General features: G+C 38.8%; 1 protein-coding gene across 1 annotated transcript in view; it reads left to right on the top strand.

Annotated features, from left to right (window-relative positions):
• Window positions 1–18,758, top strand: part of lrrc4ca (leucine rich repeat containing 4C, genome duplicate a) — a 43,021-nt gene extending 24,263 nt beyond the window's left edge. Inside the window, exons 2-3 of the mRNA XM_063909754.1 lie at window positions 3,083–3,157; window positions 16,163–18,758. Of these exons, the coding sequence (XP_063765824.1) occupies window positions 16,214–18,160 (1,947 nt within the window). The 5' untranslated portion in view covers window positions 3,083–3,157; window positions 16,163–16,213 and the 3' untranslated portion in view covers window positions 18,161–18,758. The remainder of the gene's footprint in view (window positions 1–3,082; window positions 3,158–16,162) is intronic.
• The last annotated feature ends 1,980 nt before the right edge of the window (window positions 18,759–20,738 follow it).

Raw genomic sequence — 20,738 nt, 5'->3', positions numbered from 1 at the left:
TTCAGCACTTACTGCTCCTTTGGGAGCCTGTACTCACCACACTGCAAACCACACTGACCACCCCCACCCAAGATCTTAATTGAACGAGTGGCTGTGCAGCCAATTGATTCAGCCTGACATGCATTTCTGGTCATTTCCAGTGGGTGATGTAGTGTGACCTGCAGGTCAAACTCTGCAGCAATCTGGAGCAGAAGGCGCTGACATTAGTCTTGATTTGTTGGACTACTACTCTTCCGCAGAGAGACTTTATCTCTGTGAGTTCATTGGAGATAAAGAAAGCAGAAAGAAATGGCTGAACGATCTTTGATGTCTTGTAGACACCTTAAGATACACAACTAGAGGTTTATTGGATTGACTGATGTTGAAGTTGTAATGAGATAATAAACTGCAATGTTTGTGCTGCTTCATTTTGTGGTTCAGAATATAGCTGGCATCATGCTGCCCATCAGCATTTGGTGTTATATTCTATTCTATGTAATTTCATTGGAATTGGCAGTGACATGTAAGTCATGTTAATTGAACAGATGAACAACTTTACATGTGGTGATTATTTGATTTTACCCAGGTTAAATGGCCCTCTTACACTTACACAAACTGCCGTTCAGTCGTGCGGTGGAGTGCACTGTGGGAATATGCTTTTTTAAAGAAATGAAACACTGAAGGAAACTTTTAAAAACAAATGATATTTCATGTGGATTATTTTTCAATATATAAACTTGCTTGTGGTTCACAGTAAAAAGACCTGGTTAGAGATCTGGACTCTTACATTATAGGAAGAGAAACATAGTAGTCCATACTGTAGTTTAATTGCACAATTCATTATATATATATATTTTATTTGTATTCATTTTTTTCACAAAGAAGCAAATCAAATGTTGTTTCATATCAGTCCTTAAAAATACCCAGCCACAATTGAAGTAGCATCTGTCTCTGACAGACCAGACTGTCCGCATCTTTAAATTGATGGTAATTATAAGAGTATGGTTATTTTTCTTCTTAATTATAAAGAACATACATCTTTTAGACACATTCTGAAACACTGACTCGTGACAAGCTTTGAAAAATGCAATGATGCAGTGTTTTGTCAAAGAAGGAGGAAAGCCAGGGGGTGGAGGGATGTGTATGTGTGTGTTGGGTGTTATATTGATGTTGTTGATAATAACAACATTGATAATGATTACACCGGCAGAGCCCAAATCCATCATTGCTATCTGTGGGCATAATTTGTCATTCTTAGTGATGTGCAGCCAGAAACTATTGCACAGTCTTTCTGCTGCACTTTCTGCTGCTTAACAATATGTAGTGACGTTGTAACTAACGTAACCAGGTCATTTTGCAAATATGTTAATGTTCAGCTTGTAAACAAAGATGTCTTACTTTTATTTAATTGTACCTTTTTATTTCAATAAATGTTTGCAATAATTATAGAGCTTAGAGCTGTGGACTGGAGATTTGAGTTTAGTTGAGACTTTGAAGTCTGTGATTTTCTATATTTTCATCAACTAAATCAAATCTTAACGTCATACAAAACTAAAATTGTATTGATCCTACTAAAAATTATGGCGTGATTAGCCAAAGTGTTCTTTGGTTTAGATAAACATGAGCACAGTACTTCATTTAGAAACAATCTAGCGTACGTTCTGCTGCACCAAATCTTAAACCATCACCAAAAAATATGCAATTGACTTTCTATAACAATAGCTGTTTAGTTCTTTATTTACATTTAAAAATAAAATGTAGCAATATATTTTAAAACATTTGCATCCTCCTGAGAAGCAAAGTGGTCCAGGAGTTGGTCTACCATTAAAAAGGCTAATACATGTTTTCTTTTTGACTGCGTTATAAGTATTGTTTTTAATAATATAGGCCTCTTATTGCACGTTTTTCTCAGGTGTATTGGACAAGATCTTATTTGCAATGTACTGATCATTGTTTACTGTACAATGCAATTGATGGACATCAATTTCTAGACAGCTATATCCAGATTGTACTTGTTTATATAAATGTATAAATATCTTCTTCACACAATATCTGATGGGTTCAGAGGATGCATGCTCTCTACACAGACTGTTTACCTGCACACAGCCAACGCCAACTCAATTTAGATTTGTCAATATTACAAGGACTACAAATAGAAAACCTTAACCAAAATCTTGTCCTGCTGTGTGAAGACTCTGATATAGATACCATATCTGTTTATAGCAATATGAGAGGACAGCTGTTGCAAAACTGTTTTATTTCACTCCAATTGGCTGGTTAATAAGTACCTCTAATTAATTTAGACATGTTCTGTCTATTCATTCGTGTATTGTTGTTTTGTACATTGGATGGCTCAAGATATGTTTACAGTTTATTCAGTGCTGGTATTCTGAGTGTAATGCAATTGTAATATGAAAACACTTCTTACTGGCAATGCTGCATAAATGAGACAGAGACACCAAAACCCTTTATCTTAGAACAAAGACTGGGGTCATGATAGGCTCACACAGTAATGCTCCTGTGCATCAAACACACGCTTATTTTCTCTCACAGTTCCTGCTCCTCACTAATGGATGGCGGTTGCGATGGAGAGCTTTATCTCCGTTTGCTTTTGTCACCCATAATTTATTCAGCAGGGTCTGCCCTATGTGTTGAGTGTACTTGTGTGTTTTTTGTCATAGACGTGTGTGTTTGTGATGCATTATGGCTTTGCATGTCCCCTCGTCCCTGGGGAATGAGCTCTTCCGACTTTCAGTAGTGTACTATATACAGTAGCTCCTCCTCTTATATCAAGGTTCTAAAAGGCACCAAAATGTCCGCATCAGCAGAGATTGCTGAGGAAGTGGTTGAAAGGAAAACTAACAAGATGACTCAATGATTATTTAGAAACAATAAAGAGAATTTTGAATTAGATATACTGTAACCTGGGGGTTGTAAAAACTGCATTTTTGGTAGTTTGTACATGCATCAAAACTTTCCAGAACAGCACATTATTCAAGGCCTGTATCCCATAAAACTGAGTGGAACTGGAGAAGCAACAAACTGTATCACTGTTAGTCTGCTTTGAAAATATTCTTACAGATTTGTCTCTTGTGTTTTTCAGGGACAGCTTTAAAGGTGGATTGAAAGTTAACATGAGGACGACCAGAACCCCTTGGAACAGTGATTGAATTGGCAGGTGAGAACTAAATTACACACACTCAGAGGCTTAACGTAATGTGCCAACTAATGCCTTCAGAAAAAAAAATAGTTTGAAAAAAGAATGTTCTAGTTACATTATATACATTTTATAAGTATATGTTTGTTCTAGAATATTTAGGGTTTGTACAAAATGGCTTCATCTTTGAAATGCCTACACAGGAGTTAAAGGACGTTGTTACTGAGCAATTGGGCTTTACTTTTAGAGCGGTACACTTTGAGTCAATATGAATTCAACATTTCTGTTGAATCCATAAAGACAGAATCATTTGTGGATTTGTAGCATATTTAGCAGGTTTTCAATTGGAATAATATTTTTGGGAAAATGGGGACATCATGAGGGAATCATTTTGTTTCCTCATACATTGATTTTGGTCCTTTTTAACATAACCAGACCATCTGTAGCTGTTTTACGATCATTAAGAGTATTTGTTTAACATTTTGACTCCCACGAGATAGCCTACCCCACAATTCCTGTTCACATTCATGAATAACAGGTAGAAAATGTATTATGGAATCTAGCTGAAGTATCAACAACTATCAGACTATTTTAGGCTTTTATTTTTATAATTATTCATGTGTATTTTCCTTTAGCCTTGGATTCAAGCTTGTTTCCAATGACAGGTTGCTGTACCATAACGTTTATCCAAGGCCAAACTTCACACAAGTACTGTACTGTAAACAAGATGTGGTAGAGTCTGTGTCACTGCTTCGATTAATTAGTGAGGAGTTTATTTTACATTTTTTGTTGCAAGTCCCGTTACTATATGTCGGAGAAGCATATAGTAGTCAACCACATTTGATGTGGATACTAGCATATACAGTAGAAAACATACATTCTAATGCAATGAATAAATACAATTTGAAAACCAGAAATGTATTACTGTTCATTCTCTATGTAAAAGATGCAACACCAAATGCATATCAGCTCCGCTACAAAGGGAGTGAATTGCCTAGAAATGATTTATTAAATGATAGACAATGACAGAGAGAGATTCATAATATTATAATATTTCTGTGGTTCCAGTGTTGCTAACTGTATCGAGCAAAGTCCTCATTATAGGCTTTACCCATTTATGGCAGTGAAACAGAATTGGAAAGGGAGCACGATATAAAGAAGGAAAAATAAGGAGAACTTTGTGACTTCCAGCAGTGTTTCTATGCTGGTATTGCTGCTCTCATATTTCACCTTTGTATCAGGCTGTATTTTTCTTTTTCTTTTGGACTGCACATAGAAATACGCCGCTGGTGTAAACAGTTCTGGTCTCTCATGCATGTAACTTCCACTACACGTCTGCTCTTGGTGTGAACTACTGTCGTACTGTCTGGGAGCTTTTACTTGCAACCACTGTTCCTCAAGGCTGATGATGCTTTTTGTCAGTGTTGGCCATACGTTTTCATCATTGTGTGTCTATTACCCCTGCCAAAATATATCATTCTGGAGATTTTGATGGAGAAGCATATCAGACCCTGAATATGTGCCCTCTTGTGACAGTCTGTTTTGTTGTAATGGAAACTCACATGAAAAAGTGACAATTGCAAGACCTCTTTGAAAGCTAAATGGCATTCTTCTTATTTAGTATGACTGGCATGAATAGTTGCTATTTCTTCAAAGCTCCTTTTCATGTGCTCTTTCTCATATTTTATCCACCCTTTATTATCTATGGTGCAGGAGATGGCGTTTCTGCATGAAAATTATATTGAATCTTTCCACCGTTCATTCTTTGAATTTTCCTTTGAGATGTGATTGTTAGGCATCTCCAAATTATAAGAGTGTGTGTGTGAATATGACGGAGAAAAGTAAAAAAATAAGGCTTGGTATGAAAGAGCGAGGATATTTATTATTTAATTACTATACTCTCATAATATAAGTCTTATTTTCTGGCAGACTACATTTCCAAAAATAATTAATTTAGTGAGTGGTATTAATAATAGTTTATGCAATAATAAAATACTGTGACGTAAGATTTATATTTTCCTTCATCTACCTCAATTTTAGCTGCTGTTACCTCCTGTAGTTTGATAATGAAATCCAGCATTCAGAACTGAGAAGCCTCAAGCAGCAGTGGCTCAGTCAGTAAGGGCTTGGACTGGGAATCGTAGAGTCGCCGGTTCAAGTCCCTGAACAGATTTGAAAATATGGAAGGTGGACTGCTACTTGTAGAGGTCCCAGTTCACCTCCTAGGCCCTGCTGTGGTGTCCTTGGGCAAGGCACCGGAAACCTCCTATCCCCCCTCCCCATTGCTCCCCGGGCGCTGCACAATAGCTGCCCACTGCTCCTAGTACTAGGATGGGTTAAATGCAGAAACCAATTTGCTGTGTGCATGTATGTGACTAATAAAGAGGGTTTCATCCTCCGATTCTATCTTCTATCAAGGTGGGGGTTTTTGGGGGTTGTTTTCCTGTGTTTATCAAATCCATAAGAGAACAAGATGTTCTCTTGTGTTGTTATTGTGAGCTCAACAAGGGCTCTAAATTGTTCAATGTTAACTGCAATTGTAATACAAATCCCACAGTCTTCCAGCATGAGAAAATAATACTATAATGGGTCAATTGCCTAAACCGTGATGAGGGACACAATTTGATTTAACTGCATTTTATTGACACACACACCCCTTTTAAAGACAAACACACACATAACAAAGCTTAAAATATATATTATTTCTATTCTTATATTCACAAAAAATATCCTTAAATCATCAAACAATTCTTAGAAAATACAACTCAGCCACCCACAGGCATCCTTTTTATATGCAGGTTGATCCAAATGAGTGATGGATGTCTATTTGTTGCAAGAATTTTTGTTGTTGTAATTTCGTGTTTCCAAACCACCAGATGTCTCCCCACTCACAATATTCCTATATAAATGATACCTATTCTTACCACATGTTCTTACTGTCAATTAGATAACTTATCTTAGCAGCTGACCTTCAGTCCAACTGACGTTACCAGTATAATGACACATCAAGCCAGGAGACATTACAGGAATGTGTCCTTGAACATGTCTACACTGAACAGATGTTAAAATCAGTGAAATGGCTAGAGAACAGAGGTGTAGTGTTCCAGTGTCTTTTCAAAAGGATTTTAATTGTACAAGAATCAATCTCAAAGCCAGTTGAATTAAATCACACTTTCAATCTTAACAGGCTCTTAATGTTATTATATTTTTTCACACTGTAGCTTCTGGTTTTGCCTCTGGTTTGTAGATATCATCAGTGTGCTCCCTATCACCCTCTTATCTCACATGTTCGCTCAAGCCCCAAGCTCAATCACAGGGAGGCTGGGCTGCCTGGATGTCCGGGTTTGCAGCCTCTGAATGACCTCTGTATGGCTCGGTCAGCCTCCACGTGATGCATGCCAACCCTGACCTCAACCGGACACCACAAAGACGGCGGTATAACAGACTGACTCCTTCATCCCACATCCTTGAAGGTTCGTGGTTGGAAGCCATTTTCTGCCCACAGCCTCTCTGAAATGTTCACAGGGTGAAAAATGCTTTTATCAATACCACTTGTCACCCACAAGCCCCCACCGCCAACACACTGCTCACTGTGAAACAAGGAGACTGTCACGTACACAGCTTGTTAAGATTTTCACATGCTAAAAGCATACACCACAGACACGTTCTCCCATAGATAAACACCTTCTGCTGAAAATCTGGGCAGTCAGTGCAAATCCTTAGAATAAAGCGAATCGAAATACTGTGCATCAACACTGCATAAGAAATCAGAAAATCACAGTTAAGGACTCCATTTAGACATTGGCTCTTCTGTATTGATACACACAGTATGTTGATAATTGTCCTTTATTGTAAGTGCAACACATTCCTGCTTAAGTGCATGTGTTCGTACCAGCTCATAGAGAAGCATGTGTATATATCCTTGCATGTGTTTTCAAGTCCAGCAGCCCTAAACAAGCTTCACGTAGGGTACTTTTGTCCACATAGGCCAATTGACATTGCTGTGGCTCATTTGTCAGGAAAATGTGCTGCTCGGGGGGTCATCCTCTGACTGAGGGGGGAGGCCAATTGCTCCGTCTCTGTGTAGAACTGGGCGGCACCTGAATAACAAGTGTGATGCACTGAAATAACGATACACCGACTTCCTCACACTGTGGTGACACACCTCTATCTCTAGCGGATACTGAAACATTGACTCACAACACTGAAAAAGTCAAAATTAGAGAAAGATGCGTCATATTCAACAGATGTTTGTAGAAACCACCACTGAGGAATCTTGTGGGGGCTGGAAATGACAACATATGAGGTGCCAAAAGTTGTAACTCACAACCTTAACTTTCAGAAATGGTATGTTGAAGCTTGAAACCTACAGTGCCTATACTCTGAGAATGGACATTTCCTTATAGGACTTGTTGTGTCTGGTAGTTTGATTGTGGAAATGAACAATACTTACATTCTCCTAGATTTTCTAATTTGGTTATAATATTTTAATGTTATCTTATGAGGCAATTGCAAGAACATGTCTGGAGTTTTTCCATTTCTTACATTTGGTTGAACTAAAGTATTAGAGTTTCACAGCTATGTGCAACCTTCAACTACAGATTGTCTGTCCACAATTGGTAATGTTGCAGAATAGGTTTTCCTTTTGTGATGGTACCAATACAAACAAAAGTCAATTCAGGTTATACATTTATTCCACAGGGAGCAAACTAATTTGCCCATATGAGACCCTTGTCTGGTTTATAATAGGTCTCAGTATTTATAACAGTTGCACCGAGTCTTGCAGGAATGGCTTAAGGTTCAGAACTATGCAATACACAAATGGTTAAATGGATCCCTAGTCCCACTTATCTCAAAATGATTTATCATTTTCTGTTTCAACTCTTGGTTACCAATTAACTTCATTTAAGGGTTTTAAATGAACACAATCCAATAAATGGTTAGATAAACACAACAGTCTGCAGTAAATGAGCTTTTTGTCTGGGCTTGTTGTCTGGGTAATTAAAAGTAAGACTACTAGGAAGTGTCCGCCAGGCATGTGTTTGAAACCCATGCCACGTAACCCATACTTTCAATTATTGCATGATATATGTGTCTATCTGCTCTATATTCTCTGTTTTCTGTATGTTTTACTGTATGTAATAAAGTCAGGAAAATAATTGCAAAATGGTCAATAAGTTATCTTAAAAATGATAACCCTCCTTAATGCAAGTCTCATCGTGACATTCTGATCTTATGCGTTTTCTAAAGCATTCCGAGTGCCAGTTTATGTGCATTAACAGTAAGAAAGAAACTGTGATGTAATCATTTACGGGCAGAATGGCTGAGACAGAATGCTTACCTGTGGCTGACGGTACAGTGGCTCATTAGATGAGCTTGCATCTTCCTCTGCTAATGGCTTTCTTTGCCTTAGTTTTCCCCTTCATTGTATACGTTTCCAATTAGGACTGTATCTGATGTTAATGAGCTGGCTGAAATCTTCTCTGCCTTTCCATCGTCACACCAAAATGTGAATTGCAAAGAAGCAAAAACCAGAAAGCACTAAACCTTTAGAAGTACATTTATCTATGCACAGTGCACGGACAGTATAAATGTCATTGGTGAACCAAGGATTTAATCAAGGAACTGGAGAAAAAAACACACATGCGATAAGGCGTGGATTAGTGTGGGTATCATTGGAGTGACCCAAAAGGGGAAGTCTTTTAAATGAGGATTGTTTTCCATTTTTACAGTTACTTCCCAATCTATTTTCATGCATGAATTGCTTGTTAAATTGCTGTTTTTGGATGAATCAAATTCATTTTACCATCTTGTTATGGATGAGACAGCCAAGCTGTGAGTGGAAGCACGTCAGGCTGTGGGCAGGGGAGCAGCTGTCAGTTTGTGTCACTTGGCTAGTTAGCACCAATTCAAAGTACATGGCTTGTCTGTTTCACTTGGCCGGTTAAAACAAAAGACACTGATAAAGAGCTACAGTAGGTCCATCTTCAGTTTTTCCCTCGACAGTTGTTTACACTTTATTTAACACAGGCATTGATCTGTATCTTAGATTACGAATACCACGTTTTCATTTAAGTAAAAGTCTGTTAAGTCACTGTCTATAGCCTAATAAGCTTACACAATACAAATGGAGCATATGGCCACCTGATGAAAGCCCTTGCACCTGCAGTATTACAAATGTGTATGTAGCGAGGAAAAATGTCTAGCAAAATGAATATGGAACTAAATCAAAACACATTCAACATGTATGAAATAAATATATTGGACTATGAAATGTTTTGAGTCTCAGTGTAATGCTGGTGTGGTTAAATTTAAATTATAATGAAGTGGGATGGACCGACAACACCACCTGGGGACTTGCACCCCAGGATATAAACATAAAAAGAGTAGGACACAGGTTCAGGACTGAGGGGCAGAGACGTGTTTCAGAGTAAAGTAACCTTTATTCATTGTAAATCAAAAGAAAAAGGAAACTCAGGAAAACGGTGCTGGAAGATTAAATAATGGGTTATAAAACAACAAGAATTACTCAGTTTTAAAATGATCTTTATTACATAATGGGATTCAAATCTTCATCTAAAATGTAACATTCAAAGGGCTACACAAAATAAAAACTAAATCTAAAGGGAGCTGAGGCCAGTTAATTGGGTGGCAGGCTACTTCTAGTGACACTAGGATGCAACCAAATACTCACCAGGTGCAGCCACAGCAAACAGGTCCTCACTCGTGCTCCCCGGTGATTTTCACCACAACAAATAGTGAGGGTGACTAGCCCCCCCCAATGACCGGCACTCAGCTAAACTAACGGAAAAAAGAAAATAACTGAAAACAAGGTTAAACAAACAAAGTGGAATCCCAGTTGGCTAAACAAAAAACAAAACAAAACTGAAACTAAACTGGACTAACCAAAAACAGCAACTGGCATACACAAAAACAGCAGCTGGCATACACAAAAACAGCAGCAGGTGAACCTAAAAGCAATGGTAAAAGCAATCTGGTTAGAAATTGACTACCATGAGGCACAAACTATTGAGGTTATTTGCTTTACTCACCACATGAACAAAGAGTCACCGGACAAACTGCAAGGAAACAGCAAGTAAGCTTAACAAAAACTAGAAGTAACTGAGACGTATTTTGAGAGACAGCCTACCTGCACCACCGACCATGAAAGCAGAGCCAAAGGAAAGAGCAATTGCAGCAGGTGCAATTTATACTCTGCCCTTATTAGGGGTGTGGTTGGGGAGAGGAGCCAGGCCCTGAGCTGCGTTCCCAAGCACCCCACTACACTGGTATAAAATAATTCACCGTAGTGCAAGTTTCATGCAGTGATTTTTTTTAAGAAACTGGACTCAGGTTGATTAAAATATCTGTTGCAAAAGTCTGGTTAATTATTCAGCAAACACCTACAGATAAATACAGCTTGCTAAGCAAGTTTACTGATGTGTTTACACATGTAGGTGGTTGGTGCTATGTTAATGGGATCAAAAGGTTATCTGCAGATGAAACACTTAGTTAATTATTAATTGTGTGTGTGTGTGTGTGTGTGTGTGTGTGTGTGTGTGTGTGTGTGTGTGTGTGTGTGTGTGTGTGTGTGTGTGTGTGTGTGTGTGTGTGTGTGTGTGTGTGTGTGTGTGTGTGTGTGTGTGTGTGCGTGAAAAGAGCTTAACGTGTGCGTTCGTGAGATAGACTTCTTTTAGCCCCTTATTTCTGATGCCCTCCTGTTGTGTATTGCTTACTGAAATCCCCATAAAGAAATCATTATATGTGTTGTTGGGAGAGTACCGCAATGATAATTTGAGATGTATCACTTTGGTACAACTGGTCAGTATGATGCACTACATGCTAAATAAAGAAAAGAGAAATACAAATCTATTTGATAACATTCACTGCAGCATTTCGTAAAGACAAACAGTCGATGGCATTTATATATAATCAACATGAAATTTCTATCAGATTAGAAGGCGGGTAAAATGTGAAGACAATAAATTACTGAAAATATAGTTAATTACAAATATGGAAGCGAAGCCGTTGAATCATGCTGAGTGACACACTGTTTTCAGCTTTCACATTAAAACACGACAGTCTCAGCAGTGACACAGCACTCCCTGACTGGCTCAATCACGATGCTGTGTCCTGTTTCCACCCTACTGAAATTCTGATACACAGCTTAAGAAAAAGTTTGAAAAAAACTGAATGCAGAATTTGACAGCATCCCAAAAAAATACCCATATGATATAAACCTTCATCCAATCTATTCATTGCAGTAGCGTTTGCTGAAGTACTGCAATGTGTATCCTGTGAGACTGTAGATAAGAGAAGAGAGGAAGGCTTGTGGTGGGTATCCCTCCTGCACTGGAATCCATAAAAGATTCTGGTTTATATTTGGAGCTGATGCAAGATTGCTGGCATTATCAAGGAGTGACCTGATTTGATTTATATCTCATTAATCTCCTTCTTTCTCTCTCGCTCTCTCCATTTCTCTCTCCATTGCACACATGCCAACCTTCCTCTGACTGTCGCACATCTTTCTCTCTACAATCTCTTATCAGTCTACCCCCCATCCATGCCATTCAGTGTTAAAGCCAAATCTTCTGTCCGTCACTCCTCACTAAAAGTTCATAATCAGTGGGCGCTCAAGCATTTAGTGTGTGCAGAAGCCTTAGGAAAAGGCCCTTTTCACTTTCCTCACCTTTAAAAAGAAGCAATGCATGTGTCTGTAAAGACTAAAGATAGAAAACTGTTTGTAGACCACAGAAAGAGAGCAGAGGAAAATCACTCAGTGCTTTTTGCAAAGCAGTGGCTTCAACAGTCCTATTTTGGGGGCTTTAGCCCCACTAGAATTTCCTGTAGCCCTACTAAATAATTCATTCTTGCCTTTTTCTGGCTGATTTATAATGCAAAAATACGATATGGACTCCAAAATTACTGTACCCATCAAAAGAGCTGGGAGGAGGACCCAGTGGAAACTGCTGCACAGTATGTGCACTGGTGAATTGTAGCTCTACAATTGGCCACAAAAATATAATAGAATGGTATGATGAAACATGGGACTTGTACAAGCAAAAAATACATTTTGAACATTAATAGTGTAGAGACACTCGGAACTAGCTGAATAGATGTTCCCTGCTTGTGAAAGATGGTAAGCTATTAGGGTCAGCGCTTCAGATGATTAACCTGCATGTTCTTCTTTCAGAAAGAAATAAGAGCAGCTGACTCAAATAAACCTTGTGAAAGAGCTTCAGGAATATTGCTCCCATTTATCTGTAGATTGGTGGGCTAAATGTTTCTTTTTTTCTAAATCATTGTTCCTAAGAAAAGTAATACTTCATGTAGTGTATTCCTTTTTCTAAATCAACATACTGTATTGATAGAAATTGTTCATATGAGTTACATAATTAAATCACTGTCTGTGTATCTGATTTATAATGTTAGATGCAGCTGGTTATAAGACTGGAAAGTGTGTACTTCTGGGATGAGAAGGACATCAGCCATATAAGCAAGACAGCCATTGTATTTATGCAGTATGCATATTAATTAGTTTTGTCATGCAAAACGATGAGTCTCTTGTTTGTATGGCTGCTAAATGTAATTCAGATTGGTCAACTTTAAGTGATCTGATGGCAAATCCTCAGGGAGTGTTTGTGGGAAAAGGAGTGAAGAGCTGGTTGATGTAGTTACACCCTGATGTAAGGACTCATGTGACATGCAAGACTCTATGCAAAGCAACATTTGAGCATGATGTCTGCACAGTGTTTAGTCTTTCAGGCTACACTGTAACTTTTTTTTAAAGAATGCTATTTTTTCTCAACAGAGACAGATGCAGAATTATTATTACATGGTAGTGCAGCTAATTCTGTATAGTGCGTCTTTATACCACTTAAAACAGTCGACCCTTCAACCCTTTATTTTTCTTTTAAGGTTATTCTTAGACACTGTTGCTAATGTACCATTTTAATATTTACAACAATTAATTATTATTTTATATTAATAGAGATTTTAAAAAACCAAACATCATCCAGGTAAGGTTACTGTATATAAGGCTCAGTTCATTCTTCAGATGATTTAGCCTGGTAAAATTGACAAAACCACGTTGTTTATTACATTTCGAGGGAAACATTTTTCTCATGGAAAAAGTTTGATCATTCCATATCAGAAATACATTATTTAGCAGGCTGCCTAAGTCCACGTATAGAATAGGTTGGGGTGGTTGGCTGGGTAAAAAAAACACGAGCCTTTACCAAGGTGTAAATCCAAAACTCGTTATCTTTTTTTCCAAACTAAACAAGTAGTTTTCTTGCATTTTTTTGTTTTGTTACGAAACGATTGAATGATATGGATTGAGTGCTAGCTCGGAGCTAACGGATATATATATATTTATATATAAGGAGCTGTTTCACCAACAAGGTGGAGGAGAGGTCTCTCCTGTCAGACTGAGAGACTCTGATAACAGCTCAGCGAGGTAAGGGACTCTCTGAGGGTTTAGATAGTTAGCTTTAATCTAAGATATCTCAGTGGCTCTCAAACGGTTTGGTCACCATTAAAGTAAAACAAATATTTCCAAAGCAGAAACTTTATAATATTATTATAGTTATAATATTATATATGGTTATAGTAAAACTAACATACAGTTTGAAAGGGGAGTGATTAGTTACATATGCATGAATGAAAAGAAAACATTTTAACTAGGTGAAATAAAATAAACTTAAACAACTTGTTGAGAGCTAAAACTAGTCTTTAGTGCTGCTTCACAGAGGAGCAGGGTGGAGAAGAAGGAGACAGGAGAGGCTGATTCAGGAGCCCAGACACACTCACACCTAAATGAACCAAAAAAATAAATAAGTCAATGTTTTGCTATTGGATATGGTATGTTATTGGTTGTGGGCATATTCTTACAATTCTATGATTAATGCATTGTATACAGTTCTGTTTCATATGGGTGTATCAATAGATTTGATCTCTTAATGTTGACCTCAACATGCACCAGATTGATGCATTTAACTCCAAAATAAAAAATAAAAAATCTTCCCGTGGGAGCATGCCCCCAGACCCCCCTAAAGGATTTGAGGACCACCCTACTTAAAACATGTACACACGAGTGGTTATCAAATACAATAGCACACTTCTAGTATTAACCTCTGTCAATATGTTTCTATCTGGGTAGTAGAACCAGCAGCACAGAGGAGCTGGCAGGTACAGGGCAAACAGTCCACAGCTACTATGGGCAGCAACGCTGTAAATATTGACGATCCAACCAGCAAAACTGGTAGTGGCCTGGCTGGGTGTATAATTCCCGGCCTGACTTATTATCCCAGTCCGGCCCTGAACTTCATCTTTTCTGCTGCCATCATTTGGATTGCTGATTCATTGTTTATGTCTTTCAAGGTTTGATCTCTTCAAAACAGGAGTGAATAATGGAATAAGTTTCATTGAGTCCTTATTTATGGGATCTTTTTCATCACTTTAAACTTTGCATTATATATTTTAAATGGTCATAAATAGTATTGATGAAATTTCACCTTGAAAGAGCATTGTACTTCCAGTAACTTATTCTATGTTCGCGATCAATTTTATAAGATAAGATAAGATGAGATAAGATGCACCTTTATTAATCCCCGTGGGGAAATTCGAAGGTCTGTAGAAATTGCAAGCATAAACCTCATATATTGTACTCTGGATTGTGCCATAGTCAATTGTTTAATGCAAGGTTTAAATTCCTAACAAATTACAGTTGCCGTAAGGGAATGCGATTTTCAGCTTTGTCTGTGATCCCTGTCACATTTGCCTGGACCCCTGCGTGGAAACACATTTTGTTCACCCTCAGGCATTTCTGCTTAGAATTTGAATTCTGTAATTGAAGAATTAATGGAGTCAGTAATCAAGCAATTAATCAGTAGTTACAGCAATATCCTGCTCAGTCTTAAGTGAAGCGCTTTCTGTTTCAGATTCTGCTGTATGTTGATAATACTGTATAGAAGCAGAAGCTACTGTAATCCCACAACAGCCCTTTTTGGTTGCTTTATTCCATTCTGTTCAGAAATTGCTACTCCTGTTTTACTGCTATATGTTTGAAGCACATTGTAATTGTCTCTTTGTGTTTTGTACTCACCTTTAAGCTTTTAGTTTTTTTTCATGTCCTCATTTGTGCAATTTGAAGGAATGTTGCTGAAAAGATATCTTTTATCCTTTTCAAAATGTGATAATCCATTTTCAAATTTTCAAAATGTGTTACTTTGTGTTCTTAACTCACGTGGTCAGTGACAATTGACTTAGTGACAGCGAATTACCTGCTTATTTTTGATTACCTTTCCTAGATATGGCAGCTGTTTCACTTTATCCATCACATAAACCAAGATAAACCATGCATCTCATACTGTACTGTCTGACATATTTACTGTATCAATTTGTAGCTAAACGACAGAGTTTATTACTGTCATTTCACCTCAGGTTGTGACTCTAGCAATTTCTGCTTGAAGTTCAAATTTTTTTACCTTTATGTTAACATTGGTTTCTCAATATATTCCAGTTTCCTCCCACATTCAAAAACATTCAGTTCAGGTAGATCAGAGGCTCTATAAATGTTTATCTTTATCTGTGCTAGCTCTGTGACTCGCTTCCGACCTGCACAGTATTTTTCCTGTCTTTCGCTTAAATAGGTAAAAAGGCTGTTTCTCCGACAACGATGAAAATGTATACGTAATAGATTCAAACAGTTACACAGGAAGCAAAACATTGTTGAGGTTGTCATTGCACTTCTACATTGAGAGTGCAGGGAGGACAGTGTGCCCAGGAACAGAGATGGATATAAGGCATTTGATCAAGGTTGCACGTTTGTTTGTGTGTGTGGATGTTTGTGTATGTCATTATAGTGGCTGCTTCAGACTCACTGAAAACATTATAAATCATGTGTGTTTATACATTTGTCAGAAAAAGTAAGTGGTAATTATTTGAAGTGTTATTTGATCATCTTTACAAGTATTAATGATCAAATGTTTTTTTTTCCTTTTTTTGTCTCTCTTTTCATTCCAGTGAGCCCCAATCCTCATTCCAAAGAGTGCAAGACCAGTCAATGAATTATGAATGTTAAACAAGATGACCTCCTATCAGCAGCAGCAGACGATGCGAGGTCCTAGGTGGAACCGGGCCTTGTCCGACCCTTTGTTTGTGCTGCTTCTGGCCCTCCAGCTGCTGGTGGTGGCAGGGCTGGTACGTGCTCAGACGTGCCCCTCTGCCTGCTCCTGTAGTAACCAGTTCAGCAAAGTCATCTGCACCCGACGAGGCCTGCGGGAAGTCCCTGATGGCATCTCTACCAACACACGCTACCTGAACCTGCAAGAAAATCTTATTCAGGTCATAAAGGTGGACAGCTTTAAGCATCTGAGACATCTGGAGATCCTGCAGCTGAGCAAAAACCACATACGCAAAATTGAGCTGGGGGCTTTCAATGGACTGGCCAGCCTCAATACCTTGGAGCTTTTTGATAACCGCCTCACCACTATCCCAAACGGGGCATTTGAGTACCTGTCCAAACTAAAGGAGCTTTGGCTGAGGAATAACCCCATAGAGAGCATTCCCTCTTATGCTTTCAACAGAGTGCCCTCATTGCGGAGGTTGGACCTTGGGGAGCTCAAGCGACTCTCATATATATCCGAGGGGGCCTTTGAAGGGCTGAGCAATCTGAGATACTTAAATCTGGGAATGTGCAATCTGAAGGAAATTCCCAACCTTATTCCCCTGGTGAAGCTGGATGAACTGGAGATGTCGGGGAACCAGCTAACTGTCATCCGACCTGGCTCTTTTAAAGGGCTCATCCATTTGCAGAAGCTGTGGATGATGCATGCCCAGATCCAGACCATAGAAAGGAACTCTTTTGATGACCTGCAGTCACTAGTGGAACTCAATCTAGCCCATAACAATCTTACCCTTTTGCCCCATGATCTCTTCACCCCATTACATCACCTGGAGAGGGTGCACTTGCACCACAATCCGTGGAATTGTAACTGTGACATCCTATGGCTAAGCTGGTGGCTTAAGGAGATGGTACCAGCAAACACAAGCTGCTGTGCCCGCTGCAGCTCTCCATCCAACCATAAGGGACGATACATTGGTGAGCTGGACCAGAACTACTTTCACTGTTACGCTCCAGTTATTGTGGAGCCTCCCACAGACCTAAATGTGACAGAGGGAAGTGCTGCAGAGTTGAAATGCAGAGCTAGCTCCTTGACCTCGGTGAGCTGGATTACACCCAACGGTTCCATCATGACACACGGTGCTTACAAGATCAGAATCTCAGTGCTGAATGATGGCACTCTGAACTTCACTAATGTTACCATGCAGGACACAGGCACATACACATGTATGGTCAGTAATTCTGCAGGTAACACAACAGCCTCTGCCACGCTCAATGTGTCCTCTACAGAGAACAGCAGCTTCAGCTACTTCACCACAGTTACAGTGGAGACCATAGAAACACCACATTTTGAAGGCTTCACCACCGCTGTGCAACAGAAAGTGGGCCCTACACCTTCTGCTGGTACATGGGAGTCTGTTTCACCCACCTCTACAACAACCACCACAGTCCGGACCCCACTGTCAACCCATGCAACGGAGAAGACTTACACAATCCCTGTCACGGAGCTGGGTGGGGATGATTCGCTGAACGGTTTGGATGAGGTAATGAAGACGACCAAGATCATCATTGGTTGCTTTGTCGCAATCACACTCATGGCAGCGGTAATGCTGATCATCTTCTACAAGATGCGCAAACAGCACCACCAGCAGAACCACCACGCACCCACTCGCACCATTGAGATCATTAATGTGGACGAGGACTGTGTAACAGGAGGCCCAGGCATGGAGGGCCACCTGACCCTGCCGCCTCTTGAGCACGAGCACCTCAACCATTATAACGCCTATAAGACTGCATACAACCATGCTTCCACTATCAACTCCATACACAGCTCAGCGCACGAACCTTTGCTAATCCGGGCAAGTTCAAAAGACAATGTACAAGAGACCCAGATCTAATTTCTTTTTTTTTCTTTTTCAAAAGGAGACATTATAAACTTGGAATAGCATAATGGCAGGACATTACTGACTATTGTTTGTGGAACTGTGGCTCAAACACGGAGGAATAGACTTGTGTGTTTGGCAAATCAGTGGCTAGTGATGTTTGTTCAATGACTTTGGGAATAAGGGTATGTCTACTGTTTCAAAAAGTGTCTTTACAAAACAGAAGTTATTTATTTAAGAAAAAACTATTGTGGTTGAATCAAGAAAAAACTGTATTCTGCAATTATTTTTTCATCACCCAATTTTAGTTTTTTTTTGCCTTTCCTCTCATTTCACAGATTGGTTTACTAATATGCTTTTCAAACTCGGTTTGATGACATCTGTTGAAGAAAACCTCCTAAAGTAAATTATTGTTCTTATTGGTAAACTGCTGCCTTTGGATCAGATGAGATAGCAACCTCATTTCCCCATGTATCAAAGGAATCTAGAGCACATTAGTGGTTTTCTCCTGCTGTGGAGTAAGTGATGAAATCTTTTGTGACCATCTGTAATTGAGAAGAATCAAACACTTGCTCATTTTTTATAGTAAGTGACAGAACTCTCAGTGATGAAATTTGATTAATTAATTGTATCTGTCACATACATATAAGGCATTCTCGCTCTGTCATCAGTAGACTGAGGTTTTGAAATAAAGGAAATGTGTCCTGCGTTCTGCTGTTGTAAAAGTCAAGGGTGACTATTAGAAATGCATTTTAGTTCAATTTAATTCTATTGATTTACTCTGAAAAAAACACATTTTTCTTTGTGTTCCTAATCTCAACTTGCTTTGACTCCAGTTCTTTTAGACATCTTCTCATTATAATAAAGAACATTCCATTAATTGCATTAAGACTAATTTATATTCTGAGGGCCATGATACCTGAGCACCATTAACGGGTACTTTAGATTCCTAATAATTGTGATTGAGAAAATAGGGAAATCTTTTGAAGAATATAGATGCTGTTGAATTCTGGCAAAAGTCCACCTCCTGTTTCCAATGTATCATGGCCTCATCTTTCCCTTTTTGCTGCTTTGTATTGTGGCATATGCAGATGATTACTTTGAAGTCACCTTTTTCATGCTGGGATCCGTTACCTCATGTGCACTACTGCAGGACTGAGTGCTGTCAGAAGCAGTCTGATGGAGTGAAGAAAAGATCTTAAACCCGTTTATACAACTGCCTGAGCACATTGCCTGTCATCTGTGTGCCATATTTCCACATGGACTGTGCCTGGCAGCCCCAGATTTACACCCTGCCCCTGCCAACCGTAGGACTTGGCCCTGGGCGATGGGGCTTATGCTTTAGGGGTGAATGTGTGGGACTGGGCAGCAACCAGATGTTTGGGTTGCACCTGCCTCTCTCCCTTTGCAACAACACCATTTCCATATTAATTGATGTGTTCATGGGCTTTGGAAGAACACAGCTCTGCAGGCGCCCATCCACTGGAAATCATTTCAAAGTCTCCACTGTGAGGCACCCAACAATTCTGAGGTTAGGCAGATATTTGTCAGATCTAAAACTGAGGGAGATGCCTAAGGGTTTATGTTTGAGGAAATAATGGCAGGTATTGCTTCTTTTACAGCAATATGTATTAAAAGGTTAAACACCCTTCTTTGGGGTCACCATGAACTAACAGAATGATAGAAATAGTGATTACACAGCCGATATAAAGTATCAACATATCAATTGAAACCTCTGAAATAACCCAGCTGCATACTTTGATATATCTGCTGTCCACTTCTATGTTCATTTGGTTTCAAAAAGTAACATTTTACCATTTTCTTTGCTAGAAACAGAACACTGTCAAGCCTATAAGCTGTAATGTTTGTAGTTCCATGCATGTTACAGCCACCTCTACCCACCCTTCTACAAGTCCAAACCACACGCAACCACTCTGGCTAGCTTTTCTTCTGATCATCGTTAAACAAAGCAGAGTACAGCTTAGTTTAACAACAGTTCACTGTCCCAAATTGGATAATAAAGGCAATGAAACTAAATTAAACCTATCTATAAACCTTTTACAGCCAGCTTTAAAGCCTTCATGGATTGAGTGCTTTCTACTAATTTCTGACCTAAAAGACAAATAGGCTTCTTCCCTTAGCTAAACATATCAGCATTTGCAAAGTATGGAGAATAAATTAGATGACCCCATGACTAGGATATGATAATTGAAGTAAATTAAACAACAAGATAATAATCTAAAGCACTATTCCCACAATACTCATGTTAGCTGGGCTCTTTCTCTGTGATACAATTCTTTGCTTAGATTATATATGTTAGGGGTAATAATGATATACTCTGGTAAGTACACATTTTAATTACCCTTCATGTTTCACCTCATTTCAGTCTATCATTTTAGTCCTATATAAGACAGCATAATTGTATTTTTCCCACACACTTTGCTTCTTCTGCCAGGTCAACAATGTTGAATTCGGTCATGGAAATTATTAATTTGAGCTTTAAAACGATCTGGGTGCAAATTCAGGAGGTTATCGTATCCACTAAGTATGGAGACTAAATGTAATTTGCTAATCAAGATATTTTTGGAGATTG

This window comes from Eleginops maclovinus, chromosome 2 (genome assembly GCF_036324505.1).
Source record: "Eleginops maclovinus isolate JMC-PN-2008 ecotype Puerto Natales chromosome 2, JC_Emac_rtc_rv5, whole genome shotgun sequence".
Taxonomy (NCBI): domain Eukaryota; kingdom Metazoa; phylum Chordata; class Actinopteri; order Perciformes; family Eleginopidae; genus Eleginops; species Eleginops maclovinus.
Note: the sequence above shows the minus strand (reverse complement) of the source record. Positions and strands in the feature narration are given on the sequence as shown.